The sequence below is a fragment of the Acanthopagrus latus genome, chromosome 16, assembly GCF_904848185.1.
Source record: "Acanthopagrus latus isolate v.2019 chromosome 16, fAcaLat1.1, whole genome shotgun sequence".
Lineage (NCBI taxonomy): Eukaryota > Metazoa > Chordata > Actinopteri > Spariformes > Sparidae > Acanthopagrus > Acanthopagrus latus.
The window spans coordinates 20,220,347-20,244,378 of NC_051054.1; the positions used below are offsets into that span (position 1 = coordinate 20,220,347).

Consider the following 24,032-nt stretch of genomic DNA (forward strand, 5'->3'; position numbering starts at 1 on the left):
ATGCTCTGCTTCCCTGTCGGTGCTGCATGCTGCTTCTCTACACGGGGGGAGAGCTGACGGTAATACACTGACTGGGGATAAGTGCCTCATACAACCCCACATCAAAAGACCCCGGCTATCCCTTTAAGTTACGCAGTGCTCCTCTGTAGGAGTGGTGACGCAGGCCTCCAGTGTCACTGTGGTACTCTGAAGGTAATGGTCATTTAGATCTCGATACGGGGGGGCGACACTCAGTCTTGCTCCCGGTGCAGAACTACACTGACAAACTCCCACACATGTCCACCATTGAATTTTCCTCGAGCCCAAAGAGACAAAATCTGTGAAGTCAATGGTCGGAAGTCAGAAAACGTCTTTGGCTTATGCACCAGACGAGCAATCCTCACTGGACTGAATGAGCCCCATCTTGACATTCCTGTAGTTTTATGATGAATCCATATGGGCAGCTGTGTGTTCTCCGTGTTCACAGTGACATCACGATAATGTACTGATGAATTGAGAAACATTTGTTGAGTATCTGTTACAGAGTGTACATTTAGTTTACAATAAATTAAAACGGATTTAGATTTGGAATTAAAAAGTTAAAGTTTAAATGCAAAACTAATGACACAGAAATGTAAGTTAGTGCACACACACATTGAAGTCTTGTAGACTTACTTTTAATAACACATTGATCTTCAGTTTCCATGTATGCTAGACCAAACTGTAGAAATGGAGTATGGCAGTTTTTGGTTTCCAGTGCAAGTGCAACTAAACAACTCATTTGAAAGTTAAGCCCAGTAATCACTATGGCCTTTTAATCTTTTCACAGCGTCAGCAACAAGCCAACACTGTGTCCGCTCCAACATGAATGTTACTGCTGCAGCGGGCAAACACTGCACACCTCTGCACAAAATCTTTAACGTGCTCACGGGAGCTCAGGCGTCGGTCTGCAGCCTCTCAGACCGACAGCGTGCAGCAGCCGGCCGAACGTCACATATTATTGGAGAGAAAACGAGCCGGCAGTGAAGAGTTAGCCTCGGCCTGGTGTTTGGGTGGAGAATTATAATGTTTGAAGATAATCATTCCAAATGTGTGACAAAACAGGCCTCTGGGTGGCTTTTTCAATTTCAAAGGTTAGTGGAATCACCAGATTCACATTTGTTAAGGCTCCCATAATAAAAAAGTAGGCCAACTTATCTGCTACGGGAGGGTGAAATAAAGAGCAGGAAGAGTCCCGACTGTGTTGATGGTCTGAGACCTCTTTAGCAGTTTCCAATACAGTACTTACTTGTTGCAGTGCAGAAAGAATTGAAATAGTAATTTGAGTAACTAAACATAGCTCACTGTTCACCTAATGATGAATGGTATGAGTCACTTTATTACCACACATTTTCAGTTTCCTGTTTGCGTTTGTTCTGTCTCACATCATTGTGAGCTATATATCTTTGGGTTGTGGACCGGCGCTGCCTCCTTGCTGCAGAACCTTTACAGAAACTGGCTGGATTGAGAAAGCACTTCTTGTTTAGTTTCTCTGGGAACCTTTGACTGTGCGGTATGTGTAAGTTGTGCAAACCGAATCATTACAAAAGAGTCGGTGTGCGCTGGAGGATAGCCGTAGAGTCCAGAATTGATTTGACGTGTTGTAATGGGCTCCGTCTGTGGACTGTCCAATATGATGGATTATAAACTGCAGCAGGTGTCAAGTCTCTGCCATTAGAGTTTCTCTGTGTGAAAAGTGCAAAGAGTGTTTGTCTGAATAAAGCCTGACCGTCTCCAGCTGTGGGGCCAGTACTTATATTTGGTGGTAATGTGTTCTGATCAATATATTTCTTTAATAGTAATCAGTTACAGAATACCCAGGCACATGAGAACATCTAAGTTTAAAGCAACAAGTGAAACTGGGAGAGTCGAGGTGCCGCAGAGAAGAAGAACAACCTTTACAACACTCCGTCATATGCCACCACCTGTCCCAGTGAAACTGGATCATATTCTATTGAGATGAACAGGGAGGTTTACTTGTTGCTAATGTCACCAGTTTTTGCTGCTAACTGAAGTCGCCATTAGCTAGACAGAGGAAGCATATCCAACATATGGATCCCCGTGATGACTTCCATACAGTGAGGAAGCATTATATTTATATACATTTGTGAGAAAGACACAAAGGACACAGAAGCACTCTGCTTCTATAGATGCACTGAGGTTAAAGGGGGGATTTGTGAGACATTGTCAGAGCTTGAGTTTAATGAATGAACTAACATCATCGCAGAGTGCAAAGAAACAACGATGTTGATATCATGTCTACGACTTCTGCATATTGTGTTGCAGAGATATCTACTGAAGTTAGCATGCTAGCCAGCTAGCCCTGGCCTGGCCTGTTCAGTAATCACATTGTGTTTCACAAGAAGTTAGCTCCACAGTCCAGCCCCTCTCTCGCTCCACGTCTCTCCTGACGTTCTATCTACTCTGCCACCTACTCTGCAGCTAACCTAGCCAGCCAGCCATGGGCTATGATGACAGCACAGCTAGCACACAGCAGCAATATATGGATTCTGTCCAAATTTCACAGATTACACCTTTAAGACATGTGAATTTGTATTTTGAGAAAAAAGGTGTGTGTGCATCTCTAATAATTTGCATGTTAAGAAATCACACTCTACACTACAGAGTGTGTGTGTGTGTGTGTGTGTGAACAGTAGCTCTGCTGATCCTGACTGATCCTGAGTATCCACTGGCTTGTGGCATGGTGTCTCGGCTATTCATGTGGCACTGAGGCACAATTACTGAAGCATGACAATAAAATGCAGAGCATGAAATTAACTGTGGCTCCCCCCCACAACACCACCACCTCTTTCTCTCATCCTGCTTTCTGCTTTTTTTCTTTTTTTCCCCTCATTTGACATTGACTCCCATATTTATTTATTTTTTTTTTCCATTCCTCTCATATCACAGTGAGAGAGAAAAGGCCCAGTGAGGGCTTACGTCTACTCTTGGCTGTAAAAAGATAACAAACGGCTTGTATTTTTCCCACCTTGTTGTATTGCTGTTGGGCTGTGTTAAAATAAATGACATTTTTAATACGTAGAGCAGCAGAGGGACCGGTGCTGAGCCTCAGTCTATTTAGATACTATACATTCTGTATCGTTGTATTAAATGCTGGAGGATTTCTCGTGAATGGCTTTGCTAACTCCTCAGGCGTCGCTGCTATAATACATTGTAGACGAGGCCTATTGAGTGCGCGGGCCTAAGTCTGTACACAAACACACACATCAACACACTGTTCCCCCTCTCCCCTGTGACAGGCGGCGAGATGTGCCTCAGTGAGCTGAGTAACGACCTAATCATGAGCATCCCAATAATAAATAGGCCTTGTTCATAGTCCACTAATCCCAGTCATTTAGCCCTGGTGTGGCAGCAGAAATCAATTACTGCAGCTGAGCTCCCAGTATAGGACCTGCTGTCTGCTGTCCAGCTGCACCCAAACACACCCACACCTTCAACTCCGTATCAATATCAACCGACTGAAGAAATCTGAGAATCAAAAACACGCCGGCTCAAATGATTGTGCTCTTATTTTATTCAGACTGCAGATGAATATCTGTGTTAGGTCACCTAGTTGTGTAACTGACCTGACTCATGTCACGTAACCTCTGCAACAGAAGCACTTCACTTGCGTTAACATTAGTTGTGTTGTTTACGCACACAAACTAACTTGCATAACATTACAAACTACATAACATAACTTGCACATAAATCATTCTTGATTCTTGGCGGCAAACAGGAAGTGAGCCTCAAGTCCAGTGCATGACTCCACCCAGCGCCCTGACTCAGACTCTTCCTACTGCAGCACTACAGTCGTTAACATGAACACCTCTCACGCTCCTACCATCCACCCCGTATGAAGTGAAAGCGACACAGTGAAAGATCCATTCCTGCTGAATTATGGGAACTGTTGGCTCCGATGTTTTTGTGACTTGAGCCATACAGGAGCACCCACTTGTATATGTGGGCCTTTTCTGCTCAGGGTTGGACCTGTCTTTTTGTAATCCATCTCTTGTGAGTCTCTTAATCTGATGGAATTGATTTACTGCATCATTTCTCTACACCTTTTAAATTCTATTAAGTTATGACTGATCTTTATCTCAATTTCCTTCTCTCCTTTATCATCTCAACGCTGCCTTTTACAAAACAGTGTTTGCACTTACATCACACTTATATAAGTGTTTGTTGAATATAAATCAAAGGTTTAAGAACACATTTTACACATTTTTTTCACGTTAGGGCTGCTGTCGTCCTTCATTTGCTGACATCATGCTTTATTGAGAATTAAATCTTGTCAAGTAACTGTTGCACAACCCTGGGATTCTATGTAGATGATGTAGATTGATTAGATTTGTATAGAATTATTAAACAACATTTCAATGAAATAAAAAAAGATTGTAATTAAGTTGTCTACTTTAAAAGTATTTCAGTAGCAGTTTAGTAGAGCTGTCTGTTTTTCTTAGAATCAGAGAATTAAGAGGGTGGAGTGATTCCTAGAAAAAACAATTTGCCATCTGTGCCTAATGGCATCGAAAGGCTGTCCAGCGACCTGCACTGCAGGGAACTGACCCGAGGGCCAGAGCTTTAATTACATACATAAAGAGAGACCAAGTTAAAAAGAAACCAAAAGAACAAGAAGCCAAGCACCACTTTGAAACAGCCCTCATCTAAACTGCAGGGCTTTTCAAAAACAGGAGTAGGATGTTTTTGGATCGTACCTGCTGATAATGGACCAAAATGTTTTGAAAAAAAAAAACTTGATTTTCATTCAGATCTGAGCCTTGGCAATAGAAGTCCTGAAACAGTTAAAGCGGCAGGTGATTTTTGAATCAATAATTGATTCTGAATTTACGTAATCATCATCACACAACTCTCCACTCGCCCTAGAGAAGCGGTTGGGACCATGTTGTTGGAGGCATGAATGAGTTCTGATCCATGGAGGCCGGCTCTGGATAGATGATGTTGATCACATGAGTTATGATTGCAGCGTACATCGGCTTGTTAATGTCATCTCCTGTAGCTGTCCAGAAGATGAAAATATCAGCAGACAAAATGTTACTTGGAAAATATGGCAAATAAAAAAAAATAAACTGACAGCACATTAAATATATGATCTCTAAGACATTGCCTAGACAGCTTTCATAGAAACTTATGTAGAAAAACCAAGCTTGTATTGTACTAATGTATTTATTCCCTCCATCATCTGATAAAAAACGGAAGAATGTATAAATGGACAGTACAGGAAACTGGCTGTATGAACACAGAGTCAGTGATGACAGAGAGCAGGAGAAGACTGAGCAGGTCGAGTGCTGTGTGGCAGAGAAGTGAAGACACCCTCCGTCATCTTTAACTTCATCAGCAATAACTCATTTTAAATGTCAGTGTAACAGATCAAGAAGCTGTTGTCATTAGCCTGTATTTCTTTGTGATTATAAAATAATGATTTGATTACCACTGCAGCACAGCAGCTTGGATGACATTTGAGCTGTGATTAAATCACTTGGCTATCTTTTCGTCATTCCGTTTTGACAACAAAAACAAAAAAAAACTAAATGTAAGTGAGAGAGGCCAGATTTTGAATCGGCTGCATTAAAGCACAATCTAAGTAAAGACGACCTGCACTGACGAATCAGTGTCAACTGAGAGGATGCAGGTTTTTGTTGGTCTAGTTAATGTTATCTCTCAACCCACCCACAGGATGATACCTACCATTACCATCTCTATCTACCACCATAGGTAGGTAGGTAGGTAGGTAGGTCAAGAGATTCTTTCGTCATGATTCTGTAAATCAAAACCAAAAGGTAAATACAGGAAAACATTTATAAATATTCACAGTACGCTTCCTTACAAGATTAAGCTTCTCACAGGTAAGTAGAGGTTTGTATCAAACAATGCCAAATAATACACCACAGTCTGGTGTCAAGGCAAATATTAATTTAGATATTTGAGATATTTGGGTGTTATGCTATGCAGGGTCGAGATGGATTCAGTTGGGTGTCGTCTAGGGCTTGGTGTCAATCACAAATGTTCGATACTGGTACCAATACTGATACATTCACTTCGATACTGGTTCCTGAACAATTTACACATTACAGTACAAATCTTGAGTTTTACTTTTCAGCTTTGGTATTTTTCCACTCCAAGCACTTTTCTTACAGAAAAAAAATAAACAAAAAAACAACTCCCAGTTCAAAAGAACACTTGCAAACAAGTGACAAGTCAATGTCTAATACTCACTGCTACATACTGAGGACCTTTTCACTTAGCAGTTTTAATTCAGAAAAATCAACATATCTGCTTTGTCAGGACACAGACAAGCCAGCTTCTGGCTGATGGTGTCTACTGTGAGGAGAAGATAAACATAGCAGTGAACGTTAGGAGAGCTGTTTAACCGATTGATGAGCACATCTTTACAAGCTAAGCTTTATCTGTTACTGTCAATCTTTAGTTAGCTTTTGATTTAGCTAGCCACATAGCCATGAAATAAAGCTACACACTAATATATTTAGTTAGCGTTACACATCTGGTCTGGAGTCTGGTGGTGGAGATTTTGAATCAGACACTCGGGCTCTCTAACGTCCACAGGTGGATTTAAATGCTGAGAGGAGGATGGCTGCAGTCTGCTCTTCTTGCTAACCCTAACCCTCAAACATGGAGCAACTTTCTGCTCTTGAATTGATTCCGTGCATGTTCAGGTGCTTCATCAAATTAGTCGCGTTGTTGGCCTTAGCAACGATGACTTTTTGCATATATTGCATCGCACACGATTGGCATCAATCATGCTAAAATGAAGCCATGCTTTTTTTGGTGGCATTTCTTAACCGGTTTGACGAATCATACAACTACATTTCAAAGCACAGATACACATGAACCCCATCTGTGGATGTAACCACAAAACATCTCTGGTAACCACATATGTATTTTTCCTGCATGCCGTAATCACATGTAACGTTACAGCCAATAACTGGCAGCATTATCAGATCTAGTGTCATCTGCATAACAGTGATAAGAGAATCCATGCGATGTGATTGCAGAGCCTAGAGAACTAGTGTATAGTGAAAACGGAAGTAGTCCTAATACTGAGTCTTGAGGGACACCAGTTTCCAGAAAGCAGGGTTTGGACAAGGGGTCATTCCATGTGACCTGAAAAGTGCGGTTTGTCAGGTATGATGTGAACCAAGTTAGAGCAGAGTCAGCGATTCAAAGTTCAGCCAGAGTGGAGAGCAGGATTTGGTTTGACTGTGTCGAGGAGAATGAGGACAGATGAGAGGGACGAGGCTCTGGCAGCACCGAGTCACTGCGAAAAGGGCCGTCTCAGTGGAGTGAGCTGAGTCCTGAAGCCTGACTGATTAGGGTCAAGGAGGTCATCTTGGGAAAGATAGGACAGTTGGTTGTAGAGAGCACATTCCAGGGTTCAGGGGGAGTAAGATGCAAATTTACATTTACAGTTACGTTTAGGGCATTTATCAGACACTTTTGTCCAAAGTCCGACTTACAGTAATTCATACATTCATACACTGATGGTGGCGGCTGCCATACATGGAGCCGACCAGCACATTAGTTTGGGGTTAGTTTGGGGCTCAGCATCTTACCCAAGGACACTTCGTAATGCAGACCAGGGGAATCGAACCAGCGACCTTCCAAAAACAAGATGCTGGCTCGACCCCTGAACCACAGCCACCCCAATGAGGCAAATTATCTGCTGTGCCTTAATTATGACGATGGGCACATAAATGGAAAAAAAGAGAAAAGGCTGTCAACTGAAAGAGACGGCTGAACTTTTTGTTTGTCTTGTCTCAATGATGATGATTTGCTACTGTATGGATGCGCTCAAAGACCAACTTTACTCATTTGTCCTCCACCTTTAATTGCAGCGAAGCCATTATCCTTCAGCCAGTGGCTGCGCTCATAAATTTTCATCTTTGTTACTGCGCAGGATGTCTGCAGCATTTGTCCAGTAATATGAACACAGCTAAAAGTTCCCATGAAGTCAAAATCGATATGTAAGCGTTTTCATCACATATTTTTTGCCTTACATCTCGCCTATATGCCAGTGTCGGGCCCAACAACTGCAAAAATGTCATTTTGTTGGTATTCTTCAAGTTGTAGAGTTTGTAATTTGCTGGAAAATTATAAAACAAAAAAAGTAGATGAATCATCGTGCACTGTGGGGTGGATACACATTCTTTGTTCCAATAAATGCCATAATAATTTTTATGATGCAGCCAAGGATGTTTGAAAAGGACGCCACCGGACCAAGCTACTGCTAACCAACAACCTCTGGTTAGCAGTAGCTAGTTCCGGTGGCGTCCTCTCACTGTGTGCAGCCTCGGAGAACAACGCAGGCTAGTTGCAGCACCAGGGTGATTGATAGAGGTGCAATTCATTATGGACAGATACTGGTAGCTGTGCTGCTAAAACAACCAGTGTTAGTGGTCCTACCTGCTGCCAGTCAATATCCACAACAAGACATAACTAGTCTAAAGAAAAGAGCACTCCTTTTCTATTCTTTTAATCACAGATGGGTTTTATATCCATAATTGATTCTAAATCAAATGGTGCCACTGGGGGAACTGGGGGGAACTGCTGCAGGTCAAAAGTTAATCCAGTTACGTCCACCTTCTTCTGTCTTTGACTTTCTCCTCTCTTACGAGCCTTCACTCCCTTCTTCTTTCACCCTCTGCCATCCATTACACACCACCCATCAGAGCGTACACACAGACACACACGCGTGCACACACGCACAGACTCACACAGACATGCACAGACATACAGACGGACACACACACACACACAGACACCCACACACACACATACCCCTCCAGCTTTTTATTTACTGTCCTTGCCAACTGTGTGAGGAGGATGAGTGTGGAGATACCCGGAGGCCTTCTGCACCGAGCTCCTGTGTCTCTGTGTTGTCCCACAAATTAACCCGTGTGTCTAATTCACTAACGGTCCATTTGATTGGATGCCGCATGTGTGGAGATGGGGGGGCGGAGGCCAGCGTCAGCCTATCCCAGAGCAGCGTAGCCCTCAGGCTGTCAGCGAGCAGCATTGCCATGGTGATGTCATGCTCTAGCTGCGAGCCCGCCTCCGTCGGACAAACCATGCTGATTACTGGAAGAGAGCGCAGAGAGGAGTGATGATGAATCTGATGATTAGGCTTCGAGCCGTGGGCAAACCGGTGCCAGAATTTCATTCTGATCTGTTCCCAAAATCGGCTTCCGAACGCACTCATACAGAAATAGCTCTGACGTGACTTCAGGTGAGCTGGTTGTTTTAAAGCACAGGCTGTTGTTCTGCACTGAGATCACAATTTACTGATCAGACAATTAATTAATAAGGCTTTTCTTTTTTCAGCGATACATTGTGAAAACGTGTGCATGACGAATCAGTGCTCTAACACAGCTTTCATCTGCATGACAGAGGAGTATAACAGCCTTGAGTCCGAGGGCCTGTCCCCATGTTCACCTTCCCTTTTCCTTTGTTCACACATAAAAAGAATGCTCCCTGAACACATTCAGAGACTTTGTTGTCAGCTTTTGTCTTGACGGGCAGAAACAGATTTTTTGGGAATGATGACAGAGAAACACTGTGGACAAGGCCTGAGACTACAGCAACACCTGCAGCTGAACACAAGCAGTCAACAGGCTGAGCATTGCTGCCATTTCAAACTGAAAGATAAGAAAAAGTGGTTAATAATAATAGTAATAATAATGATCATTTTTCTAATTAGAGTTTCACATATTGATTTAAAGATGTATCATTGCCTATTGATTGACAGCCCTCACACTGGCATGTTGTGCCTATAATTACCCACTATTAATTAGATTATTACCACACATATCTCATGTAATCCCTCACTTTTTATTTTAAACATCTGTTCATTGGTAGAATTTGACATGTTTTCTAAAATCTGAGTTTGCATATTTAGTCTGGATTGCCTGATATAATAACACTGTTGCATCATCTATTTGGACCTCCTTGTGACTGAGATGGCAAATGTACACAAAGTCGTATAAAACCCCGTGATGTTCAATGCAATCAACTGTTATATTGGCATTTTACATTATTTAAATAAACAACAATAACTGTAGCTGATTTCGTTGGTTTAAGGTACAATTCAGAATTATTTATTTGCTCAACAAACTATTGCATCATGATCCGATCACGCGCTGTGACGGCAACACCGACCATTACTCAGTGAAGGCATTTAGCTGAAGGGCGTTTCAGATCAAATGTCAAACGTTGTCACTGGTCAGAGATTGAGTTGGTTGTTGGCTACTAGCTCTCCTGTACTGAGTACTTTGACAATATGTTTTTAAAATGAATACTGTGATTTTGATAAGTACTTGACAACATGGCCTGTAACAAGTGCTTTGATTAAGTTTGTAGGGTCTTCTGTAGTAATGTTAATGATAAAGACTAACAGTCGTGGTCAAAAGTCTCCATCCACGTGTAAAGAGCGTGTTCGTCACGTCAGTCTTCAGATCAATGATTTCTACAGCTCTCATGTTTCTGTGATGAACGAGTGCAATACAAACTACTTTGTTGCAAAAACATTCATGAAGTTTGGTTCAGTAATTAATTTATCAAAAGTATTCAGAAAATGTGACCAAATATGCTGGATCAAAAATTTACCTGTCGTCAATTTGATATTCGGTTCAGTGTCTCTTGGCCATTTTAACCTTAGTTAGGTGCTTCTGATATCCATCCACAAGCTTCTGGTCATCCTCTAGATTCATTTCTAACTGCTCCTCTTGACAGAATCGATGAAATTCAACTATTTGTTGGCTTCCTGACAGACTGGTTTCTTCAGCACAGCCCACATGAATCAAAGTGCTGTGTCATAGGTAACTTGACTTGTTTTATTTTGTTGAAGACGTTTCACCTTTCATCCAAGAGGTTTCTTCAGTTCTAACTCACTAGATGGGAGATGCAGGCTCTTAACTCTGTGTGGGAATGTCCTTACAGAGTCGCAAAAATTATTTAAAAGACAAAGTCAAACAGTATGAGAAATTGGTTATATTATTTAGCCTTTTCTTTTCATTTAGGTATTTATTCTAGAATTTCTTAATGAATAGATGAACAGATTTTGTAAAAAATGACCATCAGTGCTCAAACCAGTCAAAATGGAATGAATGACAATGATTTAACTGATTTATTTCTTCAATCTAATTTGAAACGATCACAGTTACTGTGATTGTTTTCCCCATTTAACGTTAATACAAAAACAGCATTATTTTTTTCTTAATCATCCCTCAAATAACACGATTGACTTAAAATAGAGTAATTTGTTGTTTTTTGTTTAAGGCTGTAAAATTGACACTTCATATTTTAATAAAGAATTCAAAAATAAGGAACCCGAAAAAATGATTTGTTCATAAAATCAGAACTGAGGAGGAGGTTCTGATGGTGTCGTGACAGTTTTAATATACAATTGTTCCAAATGCATTTCCAAGCAGAGAAGCTCATCTGGTAATCTCTCGACTTGTTTCTGTCATTGCTTTGTCATTATAGCCCAGATGACACTCATGTCAAATAGTCCTGTGGGAGCATGCCGTGTGTGTGTGTGTGTGTGTGTGTGTGTGTGTGTGTGTGTGTGTGTGTGTGTGTGTGTGTGTGTGCGTGCTAGTGTGTATTCATAGTGTGTGTGGTGGGGGTTACAGAGGTTAAGGGGAGCTAATTTCACGGCTTTTTATTTGCACTGGTCTCAGGAGAGGAGCTCTCTATAAGCATTATCACTTCCAGCTGGTTCAAATGGGACAGACGGGACGGGACCACCCCCCTTCACCCCTCCCACACACACACACACACACACACACACACACACACACACACACACACACACACACACACACTTTGTCATTATATTTTGTACCTCTGTTCTTATTGCTCATTTTCATTTTCATGATTTCCTTGTTTTGAGAAAATTTCGTAGTTGATCTTTGTTTAACTTAGCAATGATTTTGAACTTAGTGTTTATTTTAACTGGGATATTTTATTTTGTTTTTGAATAATTTACCGGCTCCTTGCAAAAGGCTCTAGCAAAAAAACATATTTTAGGTGAAATCGAACCTTTTTTAAAATTTTGTGTCAACTTCCCCTGTGCTCTACTGGACAACATAGATTTAGTGAGATACCATACTTTTGATTTATCTGAAACACAAACAACATAAAATGATAAAATCACTTAAGGCCTGGGTCTCCAACTGGGGTCCATCATAGAGGGTTGCATTATTATGTGTATTATTATTCCAGTGTACAGATACTTATAGAGCAAAAGACTCTGACGTACCCTCCACCTCAGTGACCACCGGAGACATTGCAAGTGAAAATGTAAATCCTGGTTTAAAAAAACCATCATTGCCATATATCATCATCACACCGTGCTTTCAAGATAATAAACCACAATGATCGAGCTCTCAGCTTTTCTCAGCAATTCTTTACACTCTGTTTCCTGTTTCTGACTTTTTCTGTCCTTGTTTCTTTTTTCTCTGTTCCATCACCTGCAGGTGCATCAGCGGTCAGCGGAGCGTCTTCGAGACTTGTGCTGTGCCAACCGGGGTACTTTCATCAAGGTGGGTCAGCACCTCGGTGCTCTGGACTACCTGCTGCCTGAGGAGTACACATCCACGCTGAAGGTGCTCCACAGCCAAGCTCCTCAGAGCAGCATGGAGGAGATCAAGCAGGTCATCAGAGAAGACCTCGGCAAGGAGGTGAGTCAGAACAGACATTTCAATTTAAATAGGTTGGATTTTGGTATTATCCAAGTGAGAACAATAAAATATTGAAATGACGTCTGGCCCTCATCTGACACAGCTTAAGCCTGAATTGCATTTTACTCAGTGGATACAGTGGCATTAATCTCGTACTTTAGAAGAGTCTCATATTTAAAAACAAAAAAACAAAAAAAAAACAGGGAACATCTGCTCCATCACCAAATACTGTTGATGATCTTAAATTTATTTTCTAGAACACTGCAGGCGCTCATGGAGGTCTGAAAAGAAAGATGAAAATCATCCGTTGAACGATCACATAAAAGTGTCCGTGCACTCCTGGATGGTTCATGCATAGCTAAGATCCTGTAAAGTGACATTCATTCTTTTTTTATTTTGTACATATTTAATTAATTATTTCCTGCATTTCTTTGGGTTTATAGATAGATTGTTAAACGGGGAGTGTGCTTTATGGCAGGCTCACAGTTTGCTGCCTCGCTCTCTCAAGGTAAGAGCACTTGCTTGTTCCTGTGTGTGTTCTGCAGAGAGCAGAAAAAAGGGCAACTGAAGCAGAAGTGGATATGCCTGACATTCTGTCCTTATTTAATTTCATAAACAAGCCATACTCCTGATGCAGCTGTTAATGCTGCTGTTAGTGCAGAGCGCAGGGTTTGCTCTCAAACTAGTTGTTATGACAGCCTTTTAGAGCCTGCTGGAGGCAAGGCAATTGTTCCGTTATTATCAGAAACAGAACATTGGTCTTTTACGTCTACCGCATACTCCACAGTGCTGCGTATGTGTGTGTGTGTATGTGATTGATTGATTTATATTTTTGGATTCGAAGACACACGTGTGTGTGCGCGCTTGTGTCTGAGTGTGTGTTAAAGAAATGACTTAGGTGTAATTAGATGAGTACATTACATCAGGAAACGCAGGAGCAGTGAACACGTTGCCCTCTTCACTCTAACACGGCCTCGGCCAATCCATAAATGTTTGAATTTGTCAAAATGTGCCAAAATCTGTTATGTAACTGTGTTCGAGTGGTTGTGCTGATAAACACCATGAGGCAAAATGCATCTGTCAACAATTCTTCCATGCAGTTTACACCAAGGTAGCGGTTTGTTTAATATCTGCGTGTATTAGCCATCATGGGTTGCGTTGTAAATCACTGATTTTGATGTTCTCATATGCTTCTGTAGCAGTGTTAGATGTTTATATGACAACACAAGAAGGTGCGTCATCTGTCTTTAATTGCAGGAGAGGTACTTCTGAGCTCTAAATTAATTACACATAAAACATCAGAATCAGAATCAGCTTAACTGGCCAAGTATGTGTGCTAAAACAAGGAATTTGACTGTGGTTAAGTTTGCTCTCAACGTACAGGCGATAGTATGATGAACATTAAAATGATTTAAAGACTAATATGTAAATGAGAGCGCAGAATGCAGAATGCAGAATGTTATGGAGGAGTTCTACATTAAAATGTCAAGATGTCGAGATGTGGACATACATTATCCCTCAGTGTAAACCAGGAGAAGTGTATTCATTTATGCAAGTCAGGTGCGTTCCATTGGTGGCTTGGTGTCTGTAGCCCTTTTCACGCAGAGACTGTGCATTATAGCTGCAGTGAAGGCTCACCTTTACGGCGCCTTTGTTTGTTCACACTGAACCAGGTAACGTCGTTTAAAGCTGCTCCAGTTTGTCATACAGCACACTGGCACTGCAGATCCCTGTGTGGTGTGATGGTACATGTCATGACGTTGACATGGGTGTTCTTTCTTTTTTTTTTCTTTTTTAAACGTGTTTCACCAGGTTTCCACCTTTTGATCTAAACACGCTGTTATAATGTGTTGTGATTGTGATCCTGACCCACCATACATCCTGGACATTGACAAAGTTACGCTTTTCGTTCTAAATGACATAATAACATAATCGCCATCAGTAAAATGTATACTGTCTGACTCACTTGCGGGAAAAGGGGGCTGTTTTCTGGGGGAAAGTCTCGGTCGGGAGGGCTGACAGTCGCAATGATTATTTTCAAGACAGTGAGGACAACAACACAATAGTGGAAGTTGGTCAAGACACCGATGAATTAGAGTTATGAGTCATAAGTTAGTTATACGTTCTGAATTGGATGGACAAGAGGACAGACAGGATGACAGACGGGAGGACAGATGCAAGGACAGACAGGATTACAGACATGTTGACAGACACTTCTCCACATAACTGCAGTATTTTTTTCCTCATATAAGTTCCCAAAGACACCACCAGTTAAGTTACTACGTTACTGTTTGGTCATGTAACGTTGCTTTGTGGGACATTTATCTTGTATGTATGTGATGATTGAAGGATCTGTTTAGCTATTGACACACTCCTGCACTGCACTGCTGGTTTTCCATACACATAGACACTGTCTCGCCTCTGCTGAGGCTCTGATACTACCTCCACCAGCAGATCAGAGGCCCACCTTGAAAGAGCAGTGTGACTGGGAGGATAAGGAGGAGGAGGAGGGTTAGTAAACAAGACTAAACGTAACTGAATTAAACTTTGAAATATTACTGTATATATTTGTGCCTCAGTCACATCTGACAGATTTACATCAGCTATAGTGGTTGTTTCATGGCGTGTCCAGCAAAGCGAGTTCGACTGCACAATCATTTCCTCCCAAACTGCTTGCCAGCTTACAGCTACTGTACAGTAAAGTTATCTGGCTCAGGCATGTTCAGATCAAACTCTCACCCGACTCAGCACTCACAGTGCATTTCCCCTCCAGCTCCAGTCAGTAGTCAACAGTATAGAACAGAAATCCCCGTCACTATAGGTCACCTCTGGATCACTGCTGCATACAGGCTGATCAACAGGGGTGAAGATAAATCACCTTTTTAAAATCCCAGAAGTCCCAGAAGCTCTCCTTCTGAGCTCTCCTCCCGTCAGTAAACGGCTCCAGATCAGAACAGAATTTGATGTGACTTTGCGCTCAGTAATGTGGTGCAGTACATCATTTACTGGTCTACAGGACAGGACAACTGTACTGAAGTAAAAAAAAAAAAAAAAAAAGGATATGATTGACACTCATAAACAGTTACATTGAAAGCTCTCATAAGTGGGCTCTGGAATATTGATACATTTTTGTAAATGTTATTTTTAACTTTTTTTTCATCTGCTGTGATTTTTAAGCTGTGATTTTAAAAGAGGGTGGTTAGATTATTTTGTTTAGAAGGGAAAAAAAAAACAGCAACATCTTTTGCTAACATGCAGCATACAGTATTGTCAACATAAGCTTTGTCAACAATGTAACTGATGGGGAGCATTGTTAGGATAGAAGAAAAAAAAACATACAGAAATGTGACACACTTCAAAAGTTATTAGAGAAAAGTGATGGAAAGCATAAATGAGTGGGATGCACTAATAAGATGAATATGAGCTGCAATCACAGTCAACTCCAGTCGCTCCCCTGTAATTCAAAGCCACTACTAAAGAATTTTCCCTTCTTTCTTACTCATGTTTTAAAAATTAAGGTGCGCATTCAGTTTGATTTCTTCCTGTATGTGTGTGGCACATCATTATCCCTGAAAAGATGGTAATATAGCGTCTCTGCCTACAAAGACGGCACCAGAATGAATCAGCCCACATCCCTTTTGGAGTGGCAGGAGAAGAAGTGACACTGATGAGCAGTGCCAGGCTGCTCTGGAGTCAGGGGAGCAGCTACAGCATCATTTCCGTTCAACTACACATGCTTTATTTTTAACACGTGTATGCATTCTCGTGTGTGTGTGTGTGTGTGAACAGATCTCATACACAAGTAGTGAGTAGAGAGGAGTGTGTGGTGCCGTTCTGTTTTCAGCACCATTTGTAGTGACATATGCATTCCCACTGTGCATGGATTTGGAGAGCCGTGCCTTTGCCCTGGCTGTCATTTCCCCTCCACAGTGAAACTGCTGAAAGGACAGCTTGTGCAATATGTCGTTTTACCAAACAGAATCTGTTTCCAGGCCGAATATTGCATTTAGTTGGTGCTGAGGCATAACAAAAGGAAACATAAGTGCATCATGGGTACTCGGGGTCTTGTCAAGGCCGGGTGAGCATGATCGAGGGGACATCTGTGAACATTCAGGAAGACGCAGTACATTCTCAAACCCACACTTGTCTCGCCAAAACATAAAAAAAATGACTTGGAACCGCTCAGCTGATGGTGTTGTGTTTTGTAACACGCGGTTTAGACTGTATTATCCTGTTTAAATTACCAGTCTGGTTTTATTTGTATTTTTGGGATAGATGAATTAACTCAGTTTTTAGAAGTTGAAATGTAATAAAGGCGCTGCGCCTTTTCCATTAATTACATTTAATCGCCCAGTTGGACAACAACTGTTTTGCCCTAAACACACTTTTCTGGGGCATGTTTTAAGTGGCTGCGTCTGAAGTGAAGAGTCTCAAACCAGCACGGCCTCCACTTCTGTATATTAATCTAGACAGATTCATATGCCATAAACACACTGTGACACAGAGCAAGTACAGCCTTTACTGTGCTTTTAAACTAGGGTGGAGAGGCACACTACTACTGCCACTACTACTATTACAGTTACTATAACTATTACTACTCTTATCAACACTTGTACTGCTGCTAGTACTACTTCTTCTGCATCTGCTGCGGCTACTACAATCACACTCAGCACCATAATACGCAATGAGTCTCATGAGGTGAGCTGAGAGTAGAGTGGCTGGACTGGTGTCGTCACAGAGGTGTTAGCGGAGAGGGTTCCTTCACTGACAAATCAAGGCCGGGCAAAAGCAAGCAAACAAACCATTAGCGTGCAAAAACGTGATGGAAAGGTATTCTGTTTAATGTACATCTCCACAGCAACAATTCTGTCATTCCGTCATCTGTAACATCTGTGCAGAGAGTGCCGAGTTCTGTTGACGGTAGTTTAAAAGCATTTTGCAAAATGGCAAAATGGAAGGGATTGGAAATGATTAGCTGCTGAATACCGCATTTGTGTTTTAAACAAGTGAGGAGTGAGGAAGAAAGAATCAGAAACACATGAAACTGTTTGAGAGTGTGCAGCACAGATTACCAGAGCCTGGACCTCCTACATTAAGACAGGGATGTCACAGCTTTCACGGAGGAGACTCTCACTATAGAAATCTCTCTAATTTTTTCCTCCTCTCTGCTGTAATGATTTATGTGTCTCCATCCAGCTGGGGCTGTGGCTGTCCGCCAGCAGCCAAGATGGCCACCTTGCCACGCTGACACAGACGCCGATGTGCTGCCATCCAACTGCGAGGCCTCGGGGGCCATTTTATTTGTGCCATAACTCATTTCAGGGAACGTATGTCACTGCGGGTATGCCCTCTGGGAGCGGGGCCCACGCGCATACATTACCATGTTTATTAACTCCACAGCTGAGATTAACATTAGCGGTGTTTGGGTGCTACGACTGTTGAAGCAGATTCTACAGTGCTGATGATTCAGCTACATCTGTGGACACTGTAAATATGAGGAAGAGGTTGGACTGTTAGCCCCGACCCTCTTTTTTTTCCAACACCATCTAAAAATGATCTAACAATGAATAAAAGTAAATGAAAAAAGTGCCTGCTGAATGCCCTAAATGTAATAATCTAATTTCTCAGATGTCTCAGTGCTGCTTAAAGTGACAGGCCCACCTGAGAAATCACACGTTTCCTTTAACCCATGTAGGCCCTCTGGATGTCAGTTCCCAGTGGATACTCATCGTCGTACTGGCTAGACACTAGTGGGTGCGGACAATTTCATTCCATTTAGCATATTTGCATAATGAATAGCTCAGCTGTTCCCACACAGGATCCCGTGCTGCTTGCATAATTCATCATCCGATGGCATCTTCTACAGGGCTCATGTTCAGCCTCTACCTGATGGGCCAACATCATGTTCAAATTAGCCTCTTTATGTTTCACTAGGTACACACAACAGGGGAATTCCCCCCTTGGTACAGTTTGAAGTATGAATATGAATGGAGACGTCCAGTCTCTCTCCAAACCAAAACCAACACAGGCAGCACATGCTAAATAAGAAGAGTGAAGTACAGCTGGGCAAAATAGCAGTTTCATACCGTTAGGTGTTTTGATATGGGACTATATATGGTCTTAGGTTTTGATGTTGTTATGTAAAGATATTGCATACATGTTGTCTTTGCCTGGGTTTAAAGGCTGCATTACAGTAAGTGAGTCTTACAGTAAAGTGATGTCATTTTCTGAACTCACCAGACTGGTCCTCTCGTTCTAACATGTTCCTTCACCCAACTGGCCATTATATCCACATTACTGATGATTATTTATCAAACATCTCATTGTATCATTGTGTTCATATTTTGTGGAAGAACCAATAGTAATCCCTACATTGTTGTAATATCAGTATTGAGGTCGTTTGTCAAAAGTTATTGTGATATATCATTTTGTTGTCCAATCCTAGCATTTATGATGTGCTTTTTAGGAAATGACAAAATATCAAGTTGTATGTATTGTCTATATATTGTGTACTGTGATATGTCTTCAAACTATTACTGTGTTTTTGTAAGGTCATTTCACCCAGACATGTCAATGCACAAGTACAGTACCAGTACAATGCCTTGTTTTTGTGGCAGCCATTGTATGTTCACCATCTCAGTCATGTTGTTTTAGTGAAAGCGGTCATTGGGTCCAAAACGCTCATAACTGGACTAAGCAATATAAGCATTGACCAGTGAAAATATCTATTTTTGCATAAATATTAAAAATATTTAACATAAACAGCAAGCTTTTGAATAATGCGAATATTGCAATTCCACAGGGGCCTGAATTATGAAGAATAGATTGAAACTGCGTCATTTCATGGGAGCAAATGTTTGAAAGCCATTTATTGCCAACTGAGTAAAAACAAAATCCTTTCCAGTGTGGCAGACAGGAACATAAAAAGTCCTCCAATGATGAAATGGTTAGTTTGAGAGTGCTTCACTAAATGAAGCTGATGACCTTCACAAGTACAACTCATATGAACCACAGTTCATATGAGTTCACCTTCCCCTTCTGCTCTTCTTGTGCCATGTCAGTTTCTTGTGAGGACACAGTCCAGGACCCACCACTGATATCTAATGTATTATTGTTGGGTTAAACGAAGTCATGTGGGGTCTTCCTCTTCTGCGCTTCCTTGTGCCGGGTTGCAACATTGATGCAGTATAGAATAGTATGATCCCCAGTTTTATTTTGATTTAGTAATTAAAATCCTACCCCTGAGGTCTTTGAATCTGAATCTTCGATTTGAACTGCCAGATGTTTGTAGTGAACAAGAAATTAGAATTACTATTGACGATATTATCATAATTTGAGCATGGTGGACAGAGTGACAGTTTGCACAGGAAGTTAGTCAATTAGTGTCTTAGCCACACTATACAACTTTCTGTCTTTGTAATTAAGAGTCTTTCTGGCGTTGTGTTGTGCACACGAGTGCTCCTCTCTTCAGAGGCAATTTTAGGTTTATTGCAGTGCTTAAAGGTGGATTTTCCAGATTGATACACTTACAACATACTGCAGGTTTGTTTCCATTCCCCCCTATGTTCTCCTGGCATCTCTGGAGGTCTAGTGCATTAGTGGTTAATAATTAGCAAGACACAACCCCCCTGTGAAGGTCTCTCTGATGAAAGCCCTATCACAGCATCATTAGTTCTGAAAATGACACCAAATACTTCAAGTACATTAAGGTGATGCAGTGTGTGGGGGGGGGATAGAAGCTGTGTTCTTTCGCAGCATGTTGCCTTTTTCTTGTTCCACGAACAGGTTTGTATCTGTGAGCCAGCGAAGCCTCGGGGCAGCGTGGAGGTTCCAAAGCATACAATACGTCTGTTCTAATGACTCCAGGTCCCTTGGGAAGCCTATTTAACCTTCAAACCCACACACTAATTTATGTGTGCGTGTGCTCTGTGTGTCCACAGAGATGAGTGGAAGCTAATGAGGGACTACCTCTGCTCAAAGGGCACACTGGGTGCTAAACGCTCAGCACTGTGATAAGAGAGTTGTGGTGGGGGGTTGGTGGGGGGGAATCTTTACAGGAGCTGTGTCAGTATCCATATGTTTAGATTATGAGAGATATGCCTCTGACTGTACAGGCAGCTCCAAGACAGACATAACCCTTTATCTGTACTGGGTTTCCTTCTCCCTATACACACTGACATGGGTTGCTTTTGCCCAACTCCCCAATTAAATACAATTTAATTTTTTTTTTTGTTTGTTTGTTTTTTTAGATATTTTGTCCAAGGAAATTACCCATACAGCACAAAAGGAAAGGCATATCATTTCTGTAATTACTTCCGTCTTAAGCACACTGTTACTTATCAGCAGATTGTATTCTGATCCGTGCAGTTAATAGTGGGAGAGAAAATTATAGGAAGAATTATCCACTTTGTTATCATCTTGATACTTTTAATATGATGCAGTCTGATGCAAGTGAATACAGTTAAAGTGTTCCTGGCAGGTAACATGATACATGAATTCAGTACACAGACGTCAGTTCTCTGCATGTCCTCCTTTACATATGTCGGGTGAGGCTCTGCTTGGTTTGACTCAGCACTTCAGCCCAGCATGGCAAGGATTTGACTCAAACCAACAATGGTTCCTATTGAAGACTGAACTCTGCAAACACAAGTATACATAATGAGCCACATCACTGAAAGGACTAACTGGTGAAATGAATACCATTGTTCATCTTGGTACAATGCAATATTCTGCTGTCCAACACTGTTTTATACCAAGTACACCCCCCCAACGATGGAGACTCTGCCACACTGTGAAAAAGACATCAAGGCATTGACTAATTCACTAATTCCCTATATCCAAATCCAATCAAGCATCAATGGGACATGCCGGAAGAAATCAGATCCAAGGACACCACACCCATGCCCTGGTGTCAGACACCACAGGGCATCCCCAGAGGTCCTGTTTTTATCCCTAAATGGGTCAGAACCATGTCTTATCTACAGTGAGAAATCCATTGATCCGATTTGTTGCAGCAAGGCCTCTGGCTCTTGATCAGGAAGATATCTGGGAAATTTGGATGCCAGTTCAACAACATAAATGCTTCTTGGGCTAACCCTGAGAAGCGTTGCAGTGTGCATTGTCCTGCTGAGGGACCACTGCTATTGGAGAGTGTTGTTGCCATGGGGGGATGTCTGCAGCAGTGTTTGGGTGGATGGTTGTTTAGCTAATGACACATCAACACAGGACACAGGAATTTTTTTTTCAAACTCAGCATAAGGATCTGTTAGATTGTCTTGCGTGTCTCCTCCGTTGTTACAAAAATTGGTTTAGCAGTATCTGACTGCAGCCTAACCAGACTCTTCAACAGAGACGTCACACTGCAAAAAAACCCCATTACATTCACTATTTTGACTATTATTATGTCTTCCAATCATACCTCTTTATAACAAACAGGCTCTTTCTCCTTCTCCTGCTGGCAGCACAAACCAACGTGTTTCAAGTGTCATTTTCACAATACCGGAAATTGTATTACAAAGAGGAAATTCACCTGAGCACGGGGGAAAATGTAGCCTCAAACAACCTGTTTGAAAAGACCATGTTTCTAGGCGGTGAGAGTACGGCCAACCCCTGAGCCTGTGGTTCTACAACTTACTACTAAGTTATCTACTAAACAGCAGAAACAAGGGGTGATGTATATGCTAAACAAGTAACATCTCTCCCCACTGGCAGTTTTTCTTTTTTAAGAGACGTTAGTCTATCCCCTACCAGTTATAACATTTCCCATTATTTCCCCTTTTGATTGTCCTCCTAAAACTGAATGCAGTCTTTGCAGTCTACAGCTTTGCACCAGTGGAGGAAGATGTCCCATGACAGACACTCAGAGCACGTCTTGTGGCAGTTAGTTATTCTGAGCAGTCCTCAGCTCAGTACTACTACTTTTAGGTTTTCTAGGTGCATGACAACATCCTTATGATCCCATGGCCTGATGGGCCTTGTAGGTAAGAACGTAACATGGTCCCATGTTTTTAAAAGTGCATTCTTCTTCAGACGTTGTAAAAGCTTTGTCCCTCTTTCAAAGAGCTACCATGATTTGGAGGTGAAATTATTCATGAATTAATATTCCATTATAACTTGAATATATTATCTTAAAGGGACCGTGTGTAAGATATAGCCAGAAATTCCCTTTAAAACATTCAAAAAATGAACTAATTGCTACATAGTTTAATAGTGTAACAAAATAAACTCACAAAATGTCAAAAAATATTTTTTTTTACGCGTGTTTTCTTACTAAACAGAAATATTGAACCTCTGATTTTGTTCAGTAAAAGAGAGAAACTTGAATACAATCATCTTTCCATGCTGTTTTTGTCTGTTGCTAATGTCCAGCTCTCTCCTCTGCAACCTCCTGTCTTCTTGTTCTCATGGACGTAGTAATTAATATGTTTCAGCTGGCAACATCCTGTGGTTGTGAAAAAAATGTTACTCTGTTTCAGGAGGGTCAAAGTAATGGCCTCCATCAAGCAATGAAAACAACTAAGGAAATTCCTCAAACTACTAAAATTGGGTTAGAACTGTCCAATCTATTATTATTATTATCATTATTATTATTGTTATTATTATTATTATTATTATTATTATTATTATTATTATTATTATTATTATTATTATTATTATTATTATTGAAACCTGGAAGGATAGTGGTGAACTATCATCTCTGAGGAAGAAATGCGGTTGGAATAAGTCCTGAACGATTGTGATTGGAGATCACTTAACCACTTGAAATCAAATTGTAAAGAATCAACAGCACAACCTTAAGAAAAACACCAGTGAGGCTAGTCGAAAACAAAGGCTTCAATTTGCTAGGGAGCGGAAAGATTGGACTCTGGTGCAATGGGAAAAGGTCCTGTGGTCGGATGAGTCCAGATTTACCCTGTTCCACAGTGATGGGTACATCAGGGTAAGAAGAGAGGCATGAAGTGATGTGCCCATCATGCCTATTGCCTACTGTACAAGCCTGTGGGGGCAGTGTTATGATCTGGGGTTGTTTCAGTTGGTCTGGGTTCATCATCATTGTCAGTTAACCTTGTTTCATGTGATGTTGCCGTGATGTAATAAATCTACTTCCAACAGCAAAAATTGAAAGAATGAATCACATCTTTACCTACATGTACCCCTGTGTCTGTAATTTGTTTAGCTTCCTTCATTTGTACAGTATCTAATAATAGCCAGTTGAATGGAGAGGATCAGATTGATGGTTGCACTTCTCTTCCACTCTCAACTCCACACCCCTTTCCCTCCCGTCTTCTTTATCAT

At 41.3% G+C, this 24,032-nt stretch overlaps 1 protein-coding gene across 2 annotated transcripts in view; it reads left to right on the forward strand.

Moving 5' to 3' along the window:
• adck1 (aarF domain containing kinase 1) overlaps positions 1-24,032 on the forward strand; it is a 57,816-nt gene that overhangs the window by 11,648 nt on the left and 22,136 nt on the right. For both annotated transcript variants that reach the window (XM_037072157.1, XM_037072156.1), the window contains exon 4: positions 12,534-12,737. In XM_037072157.1, the coding sequence (XP_036928052.1) occupies positions 12,534-12,737 (204 nt within the window). The remainder of the gene's footprint in view (positions 1-12,533; positions 12,738-24,032) is intronic.